The following is a 20,797-nucleotide window of genomic DNA, read 5'->3' on the forward strand; positions in this document are numbered from 1 at the left end:
TGTCAATTGATGAATATTCTGTAACTGCTATTAAAACTTCTTTCATCTTTCATATTGAAAGTAGGCCAGGACCTAATTGGCTTTGTTGTAAGTATTAAAGATAATGGCCAATTTTCCAGAAGTATCTTTAGATGAAGTTAATCTTCGCTCCATCCACTGACAGTTGAATGAAGATTGCATTAGTCTGAATTGTACCATATAGTACCTGTAAGTTATGTATTCTTTCTGATTCCAAACACGGTTCCAGTTACTGTGCACTCTGGTATCTGTACGTTTGCGGTTGTGACCCATTTCTGTTCCCAGACAAAACCTCTTGTATTTGGTGCTTTAATTCCTAGGTTTTTATTAGTGCTATGTTTGTGAATTGTTTCTACAAATCTGAAGTGCATTAAAAGTGTGCAAATACATTCCAGTTTATTGTTTGTTATATTGCGTATTCTGTTTATTAACATTATGGTAGCACCTACAATGTCCACATGTTAGCATTAATCTGCAATAACTGTTGGAAAAGTAACATTAATTAAATCTACTTTTCTAAAGGTTAATCAAATTCAGGGGAATAAGGCCATTGCAAAGCATTAATGACTTTTCCGAGTAAGGGATAATACAGTAACAAGTACCAGTTTTGTATTTGTTCATTTTCACGAAATTTGGAAGCCAATTATGGGCGTGGCCTAAAATAAATGATCATTGTATGACCCTAGGTCAAAATGTAAAGCGGGCTGATATAGCGCCACCATGAGGCTGACTCAAAAAGTCTTGGGTGAATATCTTCCTTAGCCTAATGGCTTTGTGCATGACAATTTTGACTGATATGTCCAGTGGTTTATGAGATTAGCTGCACACACAGACAGTCACATACTCGTAAGGGCGATTGGTGGAGATAATCACTAATATGGGATGACCATAGACTGTAAAAATAAATATGGACAGCGTCACGCCATTGGTTTCTACAGACCGTAAATTAAGCCTATTTTGCAGCGATCAAGTGTAAAGTTCGTCCAAAAAACCCATCCGCTTGAATAGAGCCTAATTGCGTCTGCAACCAGCAGGGGTGAAACAGCGAGACTGGCCATTCATATGAACTGTCACACTTCCTATATAGCATCAATTTACAAGCCGGTCCTTGGGGATGGCAGGCACAGAACAAGATGAGGCGACATCTGGTGGACAGGTAGGGAAGTAGAGGAAGAGACTGGATCAACAGTTAATGGAAGAACAGCCATGACAACAAATCTCCTGCTCCATCATAGCATCACTTATTTCCTAAGAGGAAAAGAAAAACTGCTGTTGATTGCATGTCTCTATACAAATAATACTGACAATAAGAATATTGGCGAGGATTAACTAACCTTCGGTGACCTTTCCTCTTCTTGTAGCAGAAGCAACATAGACGTAGACACCCATTTTCACGAACACATTCACAACAACGGCACTCTTCTTCTTCTACATCCTCATCGGTCTCTTGCCCTTGTGGTTTTATCACTGCCTCTTGTTCATCTGTACAAGTAAAAAATAGTAAAGAGGCAAACCAAGATATATGAGAATACAGATAAAATTACATTAAAGGGGTTCAAGCGTTCAGTTTTATTGTCAACAATACCAATTACAAGTAAAAGGCATATGACATTCATTGTGTGCTAAAAACCAACACAGCAGCTACAGTCTCAAGAGTACCATGTTAAAGACTAGTGTCAAATGTGATCTGTGTTAAAAGTAAAGTAAATAGCCTTAAATGAGTTATCATTTATTGTCATACATATTGTCAGACATTTTGTTGCTGGCTGGAATTCATCTATACTGAGATGTCATAGTGTGTATATGTGTCAATGCTGCTCCACATGTATGTGTATGATGGTCTCTCATGTATACCTTCTATCACAGATCTTCAAACTAGAAATAGAAGCCTAGATACATTTACATTTTTACACACACACCATATTTCAGTGATCTAGTTTAGATAAAATTGTGGAAGATCTGATTTGTGTAGATTAAATAAGTCAGTAATGTATTAAAAGAATAGGCTTTACCATTGGCCACCATTTTGTAGGCTTGGCTAGGAGAACCAGTTTGAGTTTCTCGAACATAACTTGGTTGGATGCTGATTTTGTCAGATGAAGGTGCGACTGCAGGGTTGTACCATGGCATTGTCTTCAGATCTGGAAGCATATCTGTGAGTCTTACATCATGTAGCAGATTCAGGAATTCCCGGCAAGTCATGTCCCCCTTGAAAATAATTTTGTCCACAAGTGCAGTGGCTGCATCTGATGGAACACTGATTTCTTTTAGGTTGCCATACTCAAATTCCACAATTAGGTTTTGTTCAAATACATACTGGTTGACTAACTTAATGTGTGGCATTAGAATATGTTGAAGAGTTGTCTTGTTCCGTGTGATCAGGTCTTTAGCCTCCATGCTGATTATCCCTGCAAGAGAAAAAAGGACATTTTTCAAAAAGGGCACTTAACCCATTAAAACCAGGAAAGAAATTGTGTCATTTTAGAGTTGAGCTAAAAAGCTTTATATTATACTTTGGCTATTCAAAAATAGCAGATATAAATTAATCGCTTGTATATTTTACTGTATTTGTATTGCATTGATAATATCTATTTTTGTATGGATAACTATACCACCATTTTTTAACAGCCTGCTCAGGGACTACAGATGAAAATTAGCCAACTCTGGCTAACATTGGCCCATTTACGTGGATGTGAAAAACTGACATGTTGATTAATGTGCACTGTCCCTGATAAATAAATAAATAAAAATAAAATATATAAGTGAAAATGTGTGCAAATCTTTGAATATATATACATTTTTTTAAAGCGACCATTTTTAACTCAAATATTTGCTGCTGGGGTGTCCCTGGAACAAAATATTTTGAGATAGGGTCGGCGGCCAAATACATATAATTTTGTGGGTCCTTGACATGAAAAAGCAACATCGGTTTGTCAGAAAACTGTTAGAATTTAGGACATTGTTGAATCAGCCCCAATAATAACCAAATATAATGATAGAAAGGTCTCTCTCGTCTCTGTCTCTGGCTTGTGATGACAAGGTTTTGAGGTTTTTTGACAGGGGGCATGAGGCCCCTGTTTAGAGATGATATGTTGCATAAAACCGTGCTGCACACTCCATGGTGAACGAAGAATCCAGGTGAATGAAGATCCAAGAACAGTAAAACCACACCAGATAGTCATTAATAAACTCCACCAAGTGGAGTCCAAGTTCAATCCAAGTGTCGCATCCAACCAAGTCCAAATCGCATCCTCATTAGGCTACTTCCAAAACACTGCTTTTTCACTGAGATGGTTTATACCAGAAGCGTTTTAAATAGTACAAATTTCAGTGTTTTAGAAGTACTGCGCACACGACTGGATGCATTACACTGCAAGTGCTGCTCTGGAGCTCAAAACCGGATCCTTGTTTTCTGGGGGTCTCTGGTTTTGCTGTCATTAATCGTAGAACCCCATTTTCTTCAATTCATCAAGTTAAGTATTCTCTTTATTTTTTGATTCGTCATTCACCACAAAGGAATGCGACACAAATAAAAACACTCTATGAACTCAAGGCTTCATGGGGTGAGCAACCGATAGAATAAAAGTCACCTTCGGGATGAAGCACTCCCTTAACTTACAGTGTAGAAATGGACCCAAATTAACTTAAATTAACTGCCAGGATTTGCTGGGGATTGAGTTATTAAGGAATAATAACTCAATAATATATTCCCCGTATTTTCCATCCTTACAAAGTATATGGAATATATTTGACAATGTTAATGCCCCCAAAAATTAGGAAAGCCTCAGTTCTTTTTTCCATTTATTGTTTATTTGGATCCCAATTAGCTACTGCTTTAGCAGCAACTGTCCTTGCCAGGCCTCTCCAGCCCCGTCAAGATGGCGTAACCCAGCATGGCGGCGGTTGCGAACAGCACGGATAATATCTGGTTGCGTCTCTTGTGGGGCTCATTGTAAAAGTTGCTGCTGGTGTCTGCCTGAGCCGGCGACTTGCTGGCTGGGGCCTTTTGGGCCGTGGAGGGGAAGTACAGGTCTAGGATGTTGGTGCAGAACTGATTCAAGTTTTCCAAGGAGTTGAGGTGTTGCTGGAGCTTCCCGTTGGGCATCCTGATCTTCAACAGAGACCCGAGGTGGCCATACACGTAGGCGTCCAGTGAGGATGGGGAATCACCGAAGAAGAACTTGTGTGAACCGAGGTGCTGAGAGAGCAATGTCATACACTCCAGAGCATCACGGTAAAGCTCTTCTTCTAGTTGTTCTCCGGACTCCATCATGGGATCTCCTCTGACCAGCCTCAGCTTCTCCAGCTGCTGGTTACGCATGCGGTTTGCCAGGAAGAAGTTCAGGGGGAATGAAATGTTCTCACCATACCAGCGCCGTGTCACATCCTCATAGTTTTTGGCGTCCACCCATTTGGAGTAGATCAACGCAGGGAGCAGCTTCTCCTCCAGAAGAGAGACAAATGCCAGGGTGTCCGCACTCTCCTTGGGTGAGAGGTCGTAGTCAGCATTATATTTCTGTTTCTTGAGTTGGATAATGACATTATTGGTTCTTGAAACAATGCCTTCGTTCACGGTCTTCAGTGCAGGTAAAACACCTGTGGGACTTCTCCAAGGGTTGGTGATCTCGTGGATTTTAACAGGAGCACCAGAAAACTTGGAGTATGCCAGTACGATGAGAGAATCTACATCGCAACCCCAGTCACCTCCCCAGCAGTACAACTCTATGGGGTCGGCCATCTTGGATTTTATTGCCAAAACACCAGTTTATAGTCCAGACGTAACCTACACAAACTGTCAAGGGCAGAATGGAAATTGAAATCTGCCTGGGAATTTAAATGACAATGGCCCTCATGGAGGTTAGCCTGTGACATCAGTACAGCATGCACTTCTGACACACCAACTTGGGGTATCCATATTTGGTCCAGACAGACACACACACTTCAACGTCATAGAATAGAAGAGGAAATACCGTATGTGAAGATTAAGTAGAGAGTCTGTCTGTCTGTCTGTCTGTCTGTCTGTCTGTCTGTCTGTCTGTCTGTCTGTCTGTCTGTCTGTCTGTCTGTCTGTGGCGGGTGGGGGGGGACTATGCCCAAATATGGACATATCTAAGTCTGATGTCAGCACAAATTCGGGGGCCGGAGGAGCGGCAGCGCCCGAACTGTGACAACTTCCTCCTGGGTGCTTTGCTTCTGTGTTTATTCTATATTAACCTTCTGTGTTGTTTTTAGCGGTGCCAACCGCTCTATACGTGGCTTTGACTCGGTGTCTGTGTGTCTGTGTGTCTGTGTGTCTGTCTGTGTGTCTGTGTGTCTGTGTGTATGAGCCCGGGATGAGCACGGCAAAGAAGCAACACATACAAACACACGCACACACACACACACACACACACACACACACACACACACACACACACACACACACACACACACACACACACACACACAGACTTGGAGATTGCCTATGCCATCTCTCCTCTCATTTGCCACAAGTGCCACCGGTTATCAAAGAGGGGTCCAGGGACCCCCAGGGACGTCCGCCCGTATGAGCACGGGATGAGCACGGGATTTTAAACAGCTATAACTCCAGTTTGCAGCATGCCACCAAGTCCAAATTTGGTATGTGGACTTAGACCACCAATAGGGACGAGCACGAATTGCTCAAGCCCTGCCCCCTCTGTCTTCCCATTGGCTGGCCTTTAAACAGCCATAACTCAAGTTCGCAGCATGCTACGGAGTACAAATTTTGGACATGGACTAAAACCACCAATAGGGACAAACTGTAATTACTTAAGCCCCGCCCCCTCTGTCTGCCCATTGGCTGGGCTTTAAACAGCCATTATTCCAGTTTGCAGCATGCTACCAAGTACAAATTTGGTAAGTGGACTCAGACCACCAATAGGGACGAACTGAAATGAGTTAAAGGAGACATCCGCGCATTTTCAGTGTTATCTTTAATGTGTTGCTTAGCACTCACCAACATTGAAAGGGTCGCTGCGTTAATCTCATTGAGTCCGTGTCGTCCCGTCTAAAGACCCCCTCCGTCGGCAGAATGGAGCATATTGGATATCCCAAATTCGCCTATTTTAACAAATGCAAAGTCTGTTTTTTTGCTTCTAGTACTCATTGTTGAGTCCCATGATAATGTAACAGGCGCTAAAAGTCCGAGAAGCTAACGGCTAATAACAAAACGAAGTAATGCTGGTTGCCGGTTTCTCTCCCGACCTGGCAACCTGGGGCTGCCATGCAGAGATAAGCAGCCCCAGCATTACTTCGTTCTGTTATTAGCCGTTAGCTTCTCGGACTTTTAGCGCCTGTTACATTATCATGGGACTCAACAATGAGTACTAGAAGCAAAAAAACAGACTTTGCATTTGTTAAAATAGGCGAATTTGGGATATCCAATATGCTCCATTCTGCTGACGGAGGGGGTCTTTAGACGGGACGACACGGACTCAATGAGATTAACGCAGCGACCCTTTCAATGTTGGTGAGTGCTAAGCAACACATTAACACTGAAAATGCCCGGATGTCTCCTTTAAGCCCCGCCCCAAAGGCACCGCTTCCTTCACACAGGGTGTGATTTTTACCTTTCTTTTTGGCCATTTTTAACCCGAACCTGGAAGTCTAAGTTATACTTGGTGCGCTGGTGTTGGTGTCACACACCAAAAATAGCAGATCTACAAGTGATCTACACTGTGTGATGCATTGTAAGCTTGTAGATCACCTATTTTTGGTGCGTGACACTGGTGTGCAATTAAGTATAAATCAGCCATCAAATATTTTTTGAGTCCTTGTGAGGACCATTGTCCAAACAATGTCTACTTCTCAAATTCTACTATAGCCTACTTGTGGGGACATTTGGCCCTCACTAGTAGAGTACAAGTACACACACACATATGTTAATGTGTTTGTTTAGTTGCCTGGGTTCCCTGTCATCATTACATACTGTCCTCCGTTCTCTACACTGGCTCCCCGTTGCGGCTCGCATCCAGTTTAAGACCCTGGTGCTAGCCTATAGGGCAGTGAAAGGAACAGCTCCTTCTTACCTCCAGGCTATGGTCGAGGCTTACACCCCTGCCCGACCACTTCGGTCTGCCGCCTCGGGCGACTGGTTGCCTCGTCACTCAGTGGTCCCTCTGGCCGATCTACACGGTCACAGCTTTTCTCTGTTCTGCCCCACAGTGGTGGAATGAACTCCCCACTGATGTCAGGACAGCAGAACCACTGCCCATCTTTCGCCGCAGGCTGAAAACCCACCTCTTCAGGAAACACTACCCTGACCCTTCATCTTAGCCTTGCCTACTTGTTGTCAATTAGTATTACGAGCTCTTGTTTTATTTGATACACTTAATTATTTTAGCTCTGGCTCATTTGATTTTCCTATTTGTCTCATCTGTTTAAGAAAGTTGGTAGCTGATATATACTTTTTTACCTTAGCGCTAGGTATACTCTTAGTCACGTGTTTTAGAAGGGAATGGACTTAAGACTTCTGGTGACTAGTTTCTTTGCCTACCTATGTTGAATGCACTTATTGTACGTGTCTGCTAAATGATTGTAATGTCATGTCCTGCCATAGAAATATATGCCAGCCTTCACCTCACTAACTCTTCATGGTGCCAGTATCTCTGTCGCCTAGAGAATGTTCTCTGTGACCACCTGTTGAATTCTAAAGTGACTTTACTCTAAACTTAATTTAACTACCGGAGCCCATAATTTAGTGTGTGTGTGTGTGTGTGTGTGTGTGTGTGTGTGTGTGTGTGTGTGTGTGTGTGTGTGTGTGTGTGTGTGCGTGCGTGCGTGCCTGCCTGCCTGCCTGCCTGCCTGCCTGCCTGCCTGCCTGCCTGCCTGCCTGCCTGCCTGCCTGCCTGCCTGCCTGCCTGTCTGTCTGCCTGTCTGTCTGTCTGTCTGTCTGCGTGCGTGCGTGTGTGTGATGGTGGGCGGTGTGTGGTCATCACAACATGACTCACTTTTAAAAAAGGATAAATAACTTTTTTAAAAGTCCATACTGCTATTCATAGGGCTGCACATGTGTCATGTGTTTCGCTAGCCAATCACAGTCCTGAATTTGCAAAGTCAGCCAATCACATTACAGTTAGTGGTGATGACACTAGCTGTAATGTGATTGGCTGATATGAAAAAAGTATCGATTTGCATTAACAATGGAAGGGTTAGGGGGTACATCATTTTTTTGGTCGGTGTCCAAAACCCACTTATAGGGGGCGGCTACACCGCCCCAAAAATCACACCCAGTGTGAAGTGGGCGGTATGTGGTCATCACAACATGACTCACTTTAAAAAAAGGATAAGTGACTTTTTTTAAAGTCCATACTGCTATTCATAGGGCTGCACATGTGTCATGTGTTTCGCTAGCCAATTAAAGTTAAATTAAAGTTAGTGGTGATGACACTAGCTGTAATGTGATTGGCTGACTTTGCAAAAGTATCGATTTGAATTAACAATGGAAGGGTTAGGGGTATGCAATGCGTTGTAGACTATTGGCCAATCACGGTGCAGGATTGGTCAGTGTCCAAAACTCACTTATAGGGGGCGGCTACACCGCCCCAAAAATCACTTGTTTGTGTAATAATGTATTATTACTTATTTTGATGACGTCATCACGCAAAGACATCACGTCATCATCACAATGTAACTGTCCTTCAAAATGACTTGTCCTAGGCACAACCAAGGAATCAATCTGCTTTCTTACAACTTCCTCTTGTAAATTGTTTATCAGCACCAGATTCGTGTTGGTGAGCGAAATGTTTCACTGGGTGGTACATCTGAATGGAAGAGAAAATAATTTATTCGATCTTGCTGTGGTAGTTGGACACGAGGTCTACTGCTTTGAAGGAGACAGTAGGAATGATCGGACTGACGTGCATGTCTTCAACACAGTGTCTCTGTGCTGGATGACGTTACCCCCTGTGACAGCAGCTGGAAGAGGAGAACGTCACCTTGAGGTTCCCACCATAAGGAAAAGGCTGTCAGCTATGCTGATCGAACATTCCATCTACATTTTGGGGTTCGGATTTCTTTATGCATTTGATGTCGACACCCACATATGGTTCAAGCCCAGGGTTTGTGGGAATGTTCCAGAGAATGAGCACTTCCACTCAGCCTGTGTCCTGGGGAAGGCCATATATGCAATGATAGCTGGATACACTAATGTCATCTACAAGTTGGACATCACTACAATGGTCGGGGCTTTAATTAACACCGGAGGCACTCAACCAACTGCTTTCTCGGGTTACTCTGCCACCATCATTGGGACAAAGATGTTTGTATTTGGGGGATGGCCTAACAAGAACATTAGTGTGTTTGACACAGAGACCAACTGCTGGCTGAGCACTCCTTCTGGACATCTTGTTGCAGAAGTACAAGTACGTGAGGAACATTCAGCCTTTGCCTACAATGGAGAGCTGTACATATTTGGTGGCCAACACGATAACAAGGACTTGAATGATCTGTGGAAATTCAATCCAGAGACCTTCTCCTGGAAGAAGGTGGAGCCCAAAGGAAAAGGCCCGTTTTCAATGTATGGAATGTTATGTTGCGTGGTGGGAGATCGTATCATCATCTTTGGAGGATACAAACGATGCTTCTTCAACTCATCCTCGATGATCTCGATCTCAGCGCCTGTTTGCACTGATAAACTGTTCATGTTAGATTTGAGGCCTAGTCTGAAGACATTATGCAAGCTAACAGTTATTCAGTACAATCTGGAGCAGTCAGAACTCCCACACAACATCAAGTGGGAACTGGCAAAACTGAAAAAAATGGAAAAACCGAAACTGAAAGAAATGGTTCTTCGATTTGTGCGGCGAAATGAATTTCTTTATAAGGAATATTACGGCTATAATCATATGGAAAGATTCATTCGAAGATGGCGAGAGAGGAGTAGCGAGGAGTTCTCTCTACAGTCAGTCAAAATAACTTGACAAAAACAGAACCAGAATGGAAAAATAATGAAAAGAAACGAATAGGAGACACAGACGAAGCCGTAGGAACACCCGAAGATATACAGCAGAAGAATAAAATAACGAAAACATTGACGACGACGGAAGGATAGTGAGGAAGACTTGGATGAGGAAATGGACGAGGCCTTAGCTGAAATACTGCGTGCTGGACTCGACAATATAACTAAAGAACTACAATCTTTCAGGCAGGAAATACAGCAGGAGCTGTTGTCGTTTAAAGAAGAAATGAAAAAAGAAATAAAGGAGGAAATCACAAACGTGACAAACAACATATGCGTGTTTGGACTCGTGGAGGGGACCGAAGGGGCTTCAGTAGTGAAATATATGGAGCGACTGTTTCAAACGGAGCTAGATTTGCCTGAAGGGACCCAACTTCAAATACAAAGGGGACGCAGGGCTCCGAACGACCGAACAACCCGTCTGCTCCACCCCGGTCCATTGTGATGAACTTTCTTCAATTCGAGACGAAAGAGATGGTGCTTAAAAAGGCCTGGGAAACGAAGATTCTAGTGGGAGACAAGTGCCTAGGCTTCGATCACGATTATCCACCTGAGGTTGTCCGCATCAGGAAAGAGAACCTAAAACCATAAATCCTTAAAAAAAAAAAAGGAATCCGTTTCCATACACCTTTCACGAAGATGAGGGTCCACTGGCTTGATGGGATGAAGATCTACAAAAGTGCGTAGGAAGTCACCCGAGCCATGAAGGAGAGGGGCTACATGGATGGAGATCCGAGCGGGGAACGAGACACTGAATCGCCGTCGCAGGAAGGTGGGAACTGGCAAAACTGTACCGAAACTGAAAGAAATGGTTCTTCGATTAGTGCGGCAAAGTATATTTCTTTATAGGGAATTTATCGGGTATAATCGCCGTTAAGAATTTCCTTTATTAAATGTATCGATCTTCAATTAATTACGGGGTGTGATGGCTGACTCAGCAGCCACACATTGAGGCTAATTGCTATGGGAAGCTGTGACAGAAATGTAGATGATGGGCTGGCCAAAGGAATGGGAATCAGCTGCTCCATATCTGAAGCTAATGTGGACAATTGGACTGCACCACAGTCTTCCTGCACTATGGGGAGGGGCAGGGGTTATTAGAGTGTGTTTAAGTGGTAGTCTGTGTCTTTTCCCCCTTTGTGTTCACAGTGGTCTGACCCATCCCTATATATGTCCACCTCATGTGTCATTCTGGTTAGTTCAGTTTTCAGTCCAGTTGTGTTGATCAGTCCAGTTTCTGTTTAGTTATTTAGTTTGATTTCATTTTTTGAGCATATTTTTTTTTGTTATCTGTTAAATCATTTATTTTCAACAAAGAAATGCAAAAAGAGAACAATATTTTAAAACCAACAAAGTTTCCTTGTGTCTCTCCAACTCGGTCCCTGACAGATGGTGGCAGTGGTGGGACTACGCTGGAGAGCACAGGTATATATTTTTAAGTTGTGTATGTGTTTGTATCTTGTTTTTGTTGAAAAATGTATCCATTCGAACATAATTGTATTGTCGATATGATAATTAAAAAAAATTGATAACAACAAAAAACTAGAAAAAGTGCTCCTCGGAGCACAACTCTCCGCCAGAAGACTTGTGTTGGTTCGAAGGTCGCTATCCCTCTTGTATATGTAAGTGTAGTAACTATGGGTCGATATAACAGCACAATTACTGTTTATACAGTTTCCACACTTATAATATTGAATGAGCAAATGGACACAGCAAGTATTTCTAACTGTCTGACACTGATGGCTCAATCTACATCGTCATATGAGCCTTGGCTCCACAAACTGACCTATTGACCCTTAGGAATGTTCCACAGGACATGGACCATGGATACAAATGGAAATTTGCATCTAATTTCACTAACGCAAGGTTTGACTTTTAAGAGTGATTGAGAACTCGCTTTGAAGGTTTGCGAAACTTGGTCCATTCTATTTTCAGATGTTTGTCTCCAAAGCAAACTCACTGGAACACTACAGACTACAGAGAATCCCAGAATGGATCAGGACTCTTGGATTATAATACTGTTTCCCTTTATTGGATTATGTTATCATCTCACAGATAACACTCTGACTTATTGACAAGTAACCATTCATGTCACCACTCATGTCATAATGTTTGAATGTTTCATTCATGTAATCATTCCAATTCATTAATCATGATTTTGATTGTAATTATGACATATACTATTTGCACCATATTCATCGTAGTTTACTGCACTGGATTCAATGGTTTGTAATAACGGTGTAAATAAAATAAACACGACATTTGCAGAATATGTGTAATTTAAGCCATGAGCAAGGCAAGAGTGCATGACTTCATCTTCCCAAGAAGGACATCTTTCTGGACAAGTCTTTGCCTCAAAACAACAACATGTATTTCGGAACATCATGTGTGTTGCAACAGCCTCATGTTACCTCATCGCAACGTATATAAACGCTGTGTGCGACCTCCTCCTTAGGACCTAACACCCCCTTAGCTCGGAAGCTCCCAGCTCCGGGAGACCTAAGCCCCTCTTTGCGAGGAAGCAAGGGACCGCGAAGAAGAAGATGCCCTCCATGGCTGATGGATAGGAAGCTCTTCACACCGCACCTCCGTGACTGGAAGGCCTGATTCTCTCACAAGCCAGACGCAACAACTTGGGGTTCTCCAGACGATCTGACCCTGACCAAGTTGCGTCTCCGCTGCTTCTCTTCTGGCATCCCTAAAGATAATACAGCCACAAAGCTCCTGACTGGCCCCTGCTCAACGCTACGACGACTGTGCTCTTGCCTGACCATAGGTACAGCACGTGGGCAGCATTCTGCCACAACTGGCTCCTCAGAGGACTGAGTGAGACAAAGGACGGATCTACAACTACAACTTCACGTTTTCACCCTAAAACCAGCGTGAATTCCACCACGTCATCACAAACAGACAACGTTCATCACTGGACATCGGACACATCACATGACAACTGTGATGTGCGGTAAACACAGGAACAACTCCTGAATAAGATCAATTCAGCTGCTCATGGCATATCATTCTTATTTAATTTAACTGTTGTTTTCTTACAGGATTTTAAGTTAGGTTTAGCCTCCATCTGAATCCAGTTAAAACCTTGATTATATTTAATGTTGAGATTTTCCATTTTTATTAAATGTTGCATGCCTAGCTTAGGTTTGATTGAATAAATTCTTATATTTTTAATATCAAATCTAGTTTGGTCATTGCTCAAGTTGAATTATTATTCCTTGTAGAACTTTGACATATGTTGACACACATCTTAAGAAGGCTCTGCCGAGAAAAGAACGTTTTCCCCTTCAGATCTTGTAGATTTATTGAAATAAAATAATAACTGATTATTTTATAATCTTTCATTATTTTATTGGTGGTTTAAAGTTAAGGTTAAATACAAATTAAGCTTGTGTTTAGTCATAAGTTGATTTTCATGGTGCCTCGTTAAATTTCTCTTAATTTTAAATACTCATAATTCCAAATGCATAGTTATTGATTTGATTATCCTTAAGATATTAAGAAGTCCTCAAACTACATTTTTGGTTATTAATAATACCACTAATATTGAAATCTACACACTCATGCCTACTACAAAGTGTCCTATCCATCCTGTCTGGGTAAGTGTCCTCTTCCGTCCTGTCTGTGTAAGTGTCCTATCCCTCCTGTCTGTATAAGTGTCCTATCCGTCCTGTCTATGTAAGTGTCATATCCCTCCTGTCTATATAAGTGTCCTGTCCAATAAGACAGATAGGAACAATTGGACCGCGACTACTTGAAGTCTGGTTCGAAGTCTGGGAGTGAACTAGTGGCCGGATTTTCGGTATTGGAATCTGGCTTATCACTCTGGAGAGTCCTGTCTGTATAAGTGTCCGTCCTGTCTGTATAAGTGTCCTATCCGTCCTGTCTGTACACTGTCCGTCCTGTCTGTGTAAGTGTCATATCCCTCCTGTCTATATAAATGTCCTATCTGTCCTATCTGCCAATTATGTATCAGCCATGCAGCCATTTCATGGTTCCTGTCTTACCTCACTTTGACAGTGGCGGAGACACTGTCAAAGTGATGCCATGTATATATAGGCCTCTATGCGTCACTAGCCAATCAGATCACAGTATTTCACGTGTCACGTGAGGCTTGACCAATCGGTGTGTCATGTTTAGAAAGTGAAAACGCAGTGAAAACAATACTCTCCGCCAGGAGAGTATTGTTTTCACTGCGTTTTCACTTTCCCTTTATTGCCTTTATTGGATTATGTTATCATCTCACAGATAACACTCTGACTTATTGACAAGTAACCATTCATGTCACCACTCATGTCATAATGTTTGAATGTTTCATTCATGTAATCATTCCAATTCATTAATCATGATTTTGATTGTAATTATGACATATACTATTTGCACCATATTCATCGTAGTTTACTGCACTGGATTCAATGGTTTGTAATAACGGTGTAAATAAAATAAACACGACATTTGCAGAATATGTGTAATTTAAGCCATGAGCAAGGCAAGAGTGCATGACTTCATCTTCCCAAGAAGGACATCTTTCTGGACAAGTCTTTGCCTCAAAACAACAACATGTATTTCGGAACATCATGTGTGTTGCAACAGCCTCATGTTACCTCATCGCAACGTATATAAACGCTGTGTGCGACCTCCTCCTTAGGACCTAACACCCCCTTAGCTCGGAAGCTCCCAGCTCCGGGAGACCTAAGCCCCTCTTTGCGAGGAAGCAAGGGACCGCGAAGAAGAAGATGCCCTCCATGGCTGATGGATAGGAAGCTCTTCACACCGCACCTCCGTGACTGGAAGGCCTGATTCTCTCACAAGCCAGACGCAACAACTTGGGGTTCTCCAGACGATCTGACCCTGACCAAGTTGCGTCTCCGCTGCTTCTCTTCTGGCATCCCTAAAGATAATACAGCCACAAAGCTCCTGACTGGCCCCTGCTCAACGCTACGACGACTGTGCTCTTGCCTGACCATAGGTACAGCACGTGGGCAGCATTCTGCCACAACTGGCTCCTCAGAGGACTGAGTGAGACAAAGGACGGATCTACAACTACAACTTCACGTTTTCACCCTAAAACCAGCGTGAATTCCACCACGTCATCACAAACAGACAACGTTCATCACTGGACATCGGACACATCACATGACAACTGTGATGTGCGGTAAACACAGGAACAACTCCTGAATAAGATCAATTCAGCTGCTCATGGCATATCATTCTTATTTAATTTAACTGTTGTTTTCTTACAGGATTTTAAGTTAGGTTTAGCCTCCATCTGAATCCAGTTAAAACCTTGATTATATTTAATGTTGAGATTTTCCATTTTTATTAAATGTTGCATGCCTAGCTTAGGTTTGATTGAATAAATTCATATATTTTTAATATCAAATCTAGTTTGGTCATTGCTCAAGTTGAATTATTATTCCTTATAGAACTTTGACATATGTTGACACACATCTTAAGAAGGCTCTGCCGAGAAAAGAACGTTTTCCCCTTCAGATCTTGTAGATTTATTGAAATAAAATAATAACTGATTATTTTATAATCTTTCATTATTTTATTGGTGGTTTAAAGTTAAGGTTAAATACAAATTAAGCTTGTGTTTAGTCATAAGTTGATTTTCATGGTGCCTCGTTAAATTTCTCTTAATTTTAAATACTCATAATTCCAAATGCATAGTTATTGATTTGATTATCCTTAAGATATTAAGAAGTCCTCAAACTACATTTTTGGTTATTAATAATACCACTAATATTGAAATCTACACACTCATGCCTACTACAAAGTGTCCTATCCATCCTGTCTGGGTAAGTGTCCTCTTCCGTCCTGTCTGTGTAAGTGTCCTATCCCTCCTGTCTGTATAAGTGTCCTATCCGTCCTGTCTATGTAAGTGTCATATCCCTCCTGTCTATATAAGTGTCCTGTCCAATAAGACAGATAGGAACAATTGGACCGCGACTACTTGAAGTCTGGTTCGAAGTCTGGGAGTGAACTAGTGGCCGGATTTTCGGTATTGGAATCTGGCTTATCACTCTGGAGAGTCCTGTCTGTATAAGTGTCCGTCCTGTCTGTATAAGTGTCCTATCCGTCCTGTCTGTACACTGTCCGTCCTGTCTGTGTAAGTGTCATATCCCTCCTGTCTATATAAATGTCCTATCTGTCCTATCTGCCAATTATGTATCAGCCATGCAGCCATTTCATGGTTCCTGTCTTACCTCACTTTGACAGTGGCGGAGACACTGTCAAAGTGATGCCATGTATATATAGGCCTCTATGCGTCACTAGCCAATCAGATCACAGTATTTCACGTGTCACGTGAGGCTTGACCAATCGGTGTGTCATGTTTAGAAAGTGAAAACGCAGTGAAAACAATACTCTCCGCCAGGAGAGTATTGTTTTCACTGCGTTTTCACTTTCCCTTTATTGCCTTTATTGGATTATGTTATCATCTCACAGATAACACTCTGACTTATTGACAAGTAACCATTCATGTCACCACTCATGTCATAATGTTTGAATGTTTCATTCATGTAATCATTCCAATTCATTAATCATGATTTTGATTGTAATTATGACATATACTATTTGCACCATATTCATCGTAGTTTACTGCACTGGATTCAATGGTTTGTAATAACGGTGTAAATAAAATAAACACGACATTTGCAGAATATGTGTAATTTAAGCCATGAGCAAGGCAAGAGTGCATGACTTCATCTTCCCAAGAAGGACATCTTTCTGGACAAGTCTTTGCCTCAAAACAACAACATGTATTTCGGAACATCATGTGTGTTGCAACAGCCTCATGTTACCTCATCGCAACGTATATAAACGCTGTGTGCGACCTCCTCCTTAGGACCTAACACCCCCTTAGCTCGGAAGCTCCCAGCTCCGGGAGACCTAAGCCCCTCTTTGCGAGGAAGCAAGGGACCGCGAAGAAGAAGATGCCCTCCATGGCTGATGGATAGGAAGCTCTTCACACCGCACCTCCGTGACTGGAAGGCCTGATTCTCTCACAAGCCAGACGCAACAACTTGGGGTTCTCCAGACGATCTGACCCTGACCAAGTTGCGTCTCCGCTGCTTCTCTTCTGGCATCCCTAAAGATAATACAGCCACAAAGCTCCTGACTGGCCCCTGCTCAACGCTACGACGACTGTGCTCTTGCCTGACCATAGGTACAGCACGTGGGCAGCATTCTGCCACAACTGGCTCCTCAGAGGACTGAGTGAGACAAAGGACGGATCTACAACTACAACTTCACGTTTTCACCCTAAAACCAGCGTGAATTCCACCACGTCATCACAAACAGACAACGTTCATCACTGGACATCGGACACATCACATGACAACTGTGATGTGCGGTAAACACAGGAACAACTCCTGAATAAGATCAATTCAGCTGCTCATGGCATATCATTCTTATTTAATTTAACTGTTGTTTTCTTACAGGATTTTAAGTTAGGTTTAGCCTCCATCTGAATCCAGTTAAAACCTTGATTATATTTAATGTTGAGATTTTCCATTTTTATTAAATGTTGCATGCCTAGCTTAGGTTTGATTGAATAAATTCATATATTTTTAATATCAAATCTAGTTTGGTCATTGCTCAAGTTGAATTATTATTCCTTATAGAACTTTGACATATGTTGACACACATCATAAGAAGGCTCTGCCGAGAAAAGAACGTTTTCCCCTTCAGATCTTGTAGATTTATTGAAATAAAATAATAACTGATTATTTTATAATCTTTCATTATTTTATTGGTGGTTTAAAGTTAAGGTTAAATACAAATTAAGCTTGTGTTTAGTCATAAGTTGATTTTCATGGTGCCTCGTTAAATTTCTCTTAATTTTAAATACTCATAATTCCAAATGCATAGTTATTGATTTGATTATCCTTAAGATATTAAGAAGTCCTCAAACTACATTTTTGGTTATTAATAATACCACTAATATTGAAATCTACACACTCATGCCTACTACAAAGTGTCCTATCCATCCTGTCTGGGTAAGTGTCCTCTTCCGTCCTGTCTGTGTAAGTGTCCTATCCCTCCTGTCTGTATAAGTGTCCTATCCGTCCTGTCTATGTAAGTGTCATATCCCTCCTGTCTATATAAGTGTCCTGTCCAATAAGACAGATAGGAACAATTGGACCGCGACTACTTGAAGTCTGGTTCGAAGTCTGGGAGTGAACTAGTGGCCGGATTTTCGGTATTGGAATCTGGCTTATCACTCTGGAGAGTCCTGTCTGTATAAGTGTCCGTCCTGTCTGTATAAGTGTCCTATCCGTCCTGTCTGTACACTGTCCGTCCTGTCTGTGTAAGTGTCATATCCCTCCTGTCTATATAAATGTCCTATCTGTCCTATCTGCCAATTATGTATCAGCCATGCAGCCATTTCATGGTTCCTGTCTTACCTCACTTTGACAGTGGCGGAGACACTGTCAAAGTGATGCCATGTATATATAGGCCTCTATGCGTCACTAGCCAATCAGATCACAGTATTTCACGTGTCACGTGAGGCTTGACCAATCGGTGTGTCATGTTTAGAAAGTGAAAACGCAGTGAAAACAATACTCTCCTGGCGGAGAGTAACAACACTACATGTTTAAGGCAGTGGTGCTGAGAGATTATTTTTTATCATGATCAGTATCACGTCACAGAGCTGTGCCCATTTTTACATAATTTGTCAAAGATTATTTAGAAAACTCAGCATTATGTGTTCCACTCAATGTAACAAAACGGCCAAAATACATCTAGAGATAATGCAAATCAAATCTATTTTCATTTGATATTATATAATAAAGTAAAACTGTTTTATGAGAACACTTAAAGTGGATAAAATATTAAATATTTCTATTTTTATGTGATTACACCATTTTACTTTTTCAGGCACATTCTGTAATTGTCATTGCAAAATTGGTGCAAGTGTCTTTTCAAATGACATTAAATCAACATGACTACAAAATGTACGTTTTAACAAACCTGATACATGCCTGTAAAATAAGATTTTAAGATTTTTTATATTTTTTAATTTGTCATCTTGCCAACCCTATTTTGTCACTGACCCTAAAATGAGTTCCAGATTGCACCTTTAACAGACTAGAAATTATCTTTATACTTGGTTAACCAGTTAGCAATCTGCAGAACCGTGTGTATATGCGTGTAATATACAGATGCTGTGCATAGACATGGAAACACTAAAACCCACTTCCCTCTGCTAAGTCGTGGGATCATAACTGGCAGGTACTGTGGGGATGATGCAATTGGTGTGAAGGGGGGGGGGGGGGTCAACCACAAATCTAACCTGTATATGAAACCTCCACAAACAATGTCAACATGTTACTTATTAACCCCTTTTCTTTTCAATCAGTCGCAAATCAATCACAATATACAAACATAGTAACCATCTGGTACATAAACACAAATCTTCCTCCTTTTGGCGGCTCGCTCGGATGCGCCTTACAAGCATCTAGCCCTCACTGTCGCCTTGTTTTTATGAGATTTACGGTGAAGAGGCATGCATTTGTTGCACACCCTTGCACATATGCTGGTATATGAACCTAAAGGTGCATCTCAGACAATCATACAGGTCGTCAGAGCTGAACTCGATTGGGAATTGCTAGGATGCTGCTAGATCTCGAGGAGGGAGTAATGTAGTCCTGCGTGTGACCAGCACGGTACTGGATTCCAGTGCTAAAGTGCTCAGGATAGAGCAAGACTGGCCTATTTGACACTGAACATAAACCTTATCATGCAGTGGTCGAAACAAGCAGAGGTACCAAAATATATATACTGTATACACATTGTGCAGTTACAAATGTGCACTTCCACTGTTTGTGAAAAAGGCCTGACACTTTAAAATCTCATCATAGTACGGTTTGGGACATTCCCCCTCATCATGGGTGAAGAAATACAGGAATAAATAAATAGGGAAGTGACTAAAAACAGAAGTAAACGTGAAATACCTTCCCCTTTCTTTCTTTCCTTCTAATTTATAATGGCTTATAATGACTTTCTGTTATACATTATAACTAAGCTTGCTTAGACATGTTAACTGTGCTATTACAAGGGAGTTGGTGTTGCCAAAAATGGACATTTATTGAGATAACTTAGTTTATGCTAATACCTAACACATAATATATTTTAGAACCTATAGGTTAAAAACAATTGCTACCTTGGAAAAAGACAGTTTATCTATAAAACGACTTCTTACAAGCAAGCAGGATTTAAAAAATGAAATAGACTAGTAATAGCCTAATGGTAGCTAGTCTATTCTAAGTATTAATAGTTCAGTTCAGTTCAGGGTAGGTAGTCCTACCTTTACTTATCAATGTATCAGTCTCCCACACGCCAAGGCTTGAATGTGAATTTGCAAAGAGGAATCGACAAAGGGGAAATAGAAAGATAGTCACTATGTGAATAAAGAATGAAAGTGTGTATGTGTAGAGAGAGAGAGAGAGAGAGAGAGAGAGAGAGAGAGAGAGAGAGAGAGAGAGACCTCTGTTGATACAGTTGAACTAGACCGTACTGTACCGTGTCTGAACCATTGACTGTAAAAAGGAGAAAGTCAGAGAGAGAGAGAGAGAAGTACCTTAAAGACTATTAATCATAAGTGTATTCCTGTACTATCTGCACCATACTGATCTCCATAGACCTACTGTACACTTTGACTTCAGTCTTTGTAGCATGTTAAGCATGACTGGAGATGTGTCAAGAATTGCCTCCCAAAAGCTTGATGGATTATTGGCTTGTGCATTTTGTTTTGTCTTGTTTCATATTATTGCTGCAAGATGT

At 41.5% G+C, this 20,797-nt stretch overlaps 1 protein-coding gene and 1 long non-coding RNA gene across 2 annotated transcripts; both read right to left on the bottom strand.

Annotated features, from left to right (window-relative positions):
- Positions 1–550: 550 nt before the first annotated feature.
- Positions 551–20,411, bottom strand: LOC311042832. The gene is made up of 4 exons (XR_014600549.1): positions 20,322–20,411; positions 2,031–2,426; positions 1,353–1,500; positions 551–1,266 (listed from the first exon to the last, which is right to left on the bottom strand). It is a non-coding gene; the product is annotated as an uncharacterized lncRNA (long non-coding RNA).
- Positions 3,854–4,756, bottom strand: LOC311038609 (metaxin-1-like; the record flags this gene model as incomplete). The annotated part of the gene is made up of 1 exon (XM_084048181.1): positions 3,854–4,756. The coding sequence occupies one exon, from the start codon at positions 4,754–4,756 to the stop codon at positions 3,854–3,856; it is 903 nt and encodes a 300-aa protein (XP_083904307.1).
- Positions 20,412–20,797: the final 386 nt, after the last annotated feature.

The sequence above is a fragment of the Gymnoscopelus microlampas genome, assembly GCF_963454915.1.
Source record: "Gymnoscopelus microlampas genome assembly, chromosome: 3".
Lineage (NCBI taxonomy): Eukaryota > Metazoa > Chordata > Actinopteri > Myctophiformes > Myctophidae > Gymnoscopelus > Gymnoscopelus microlampas.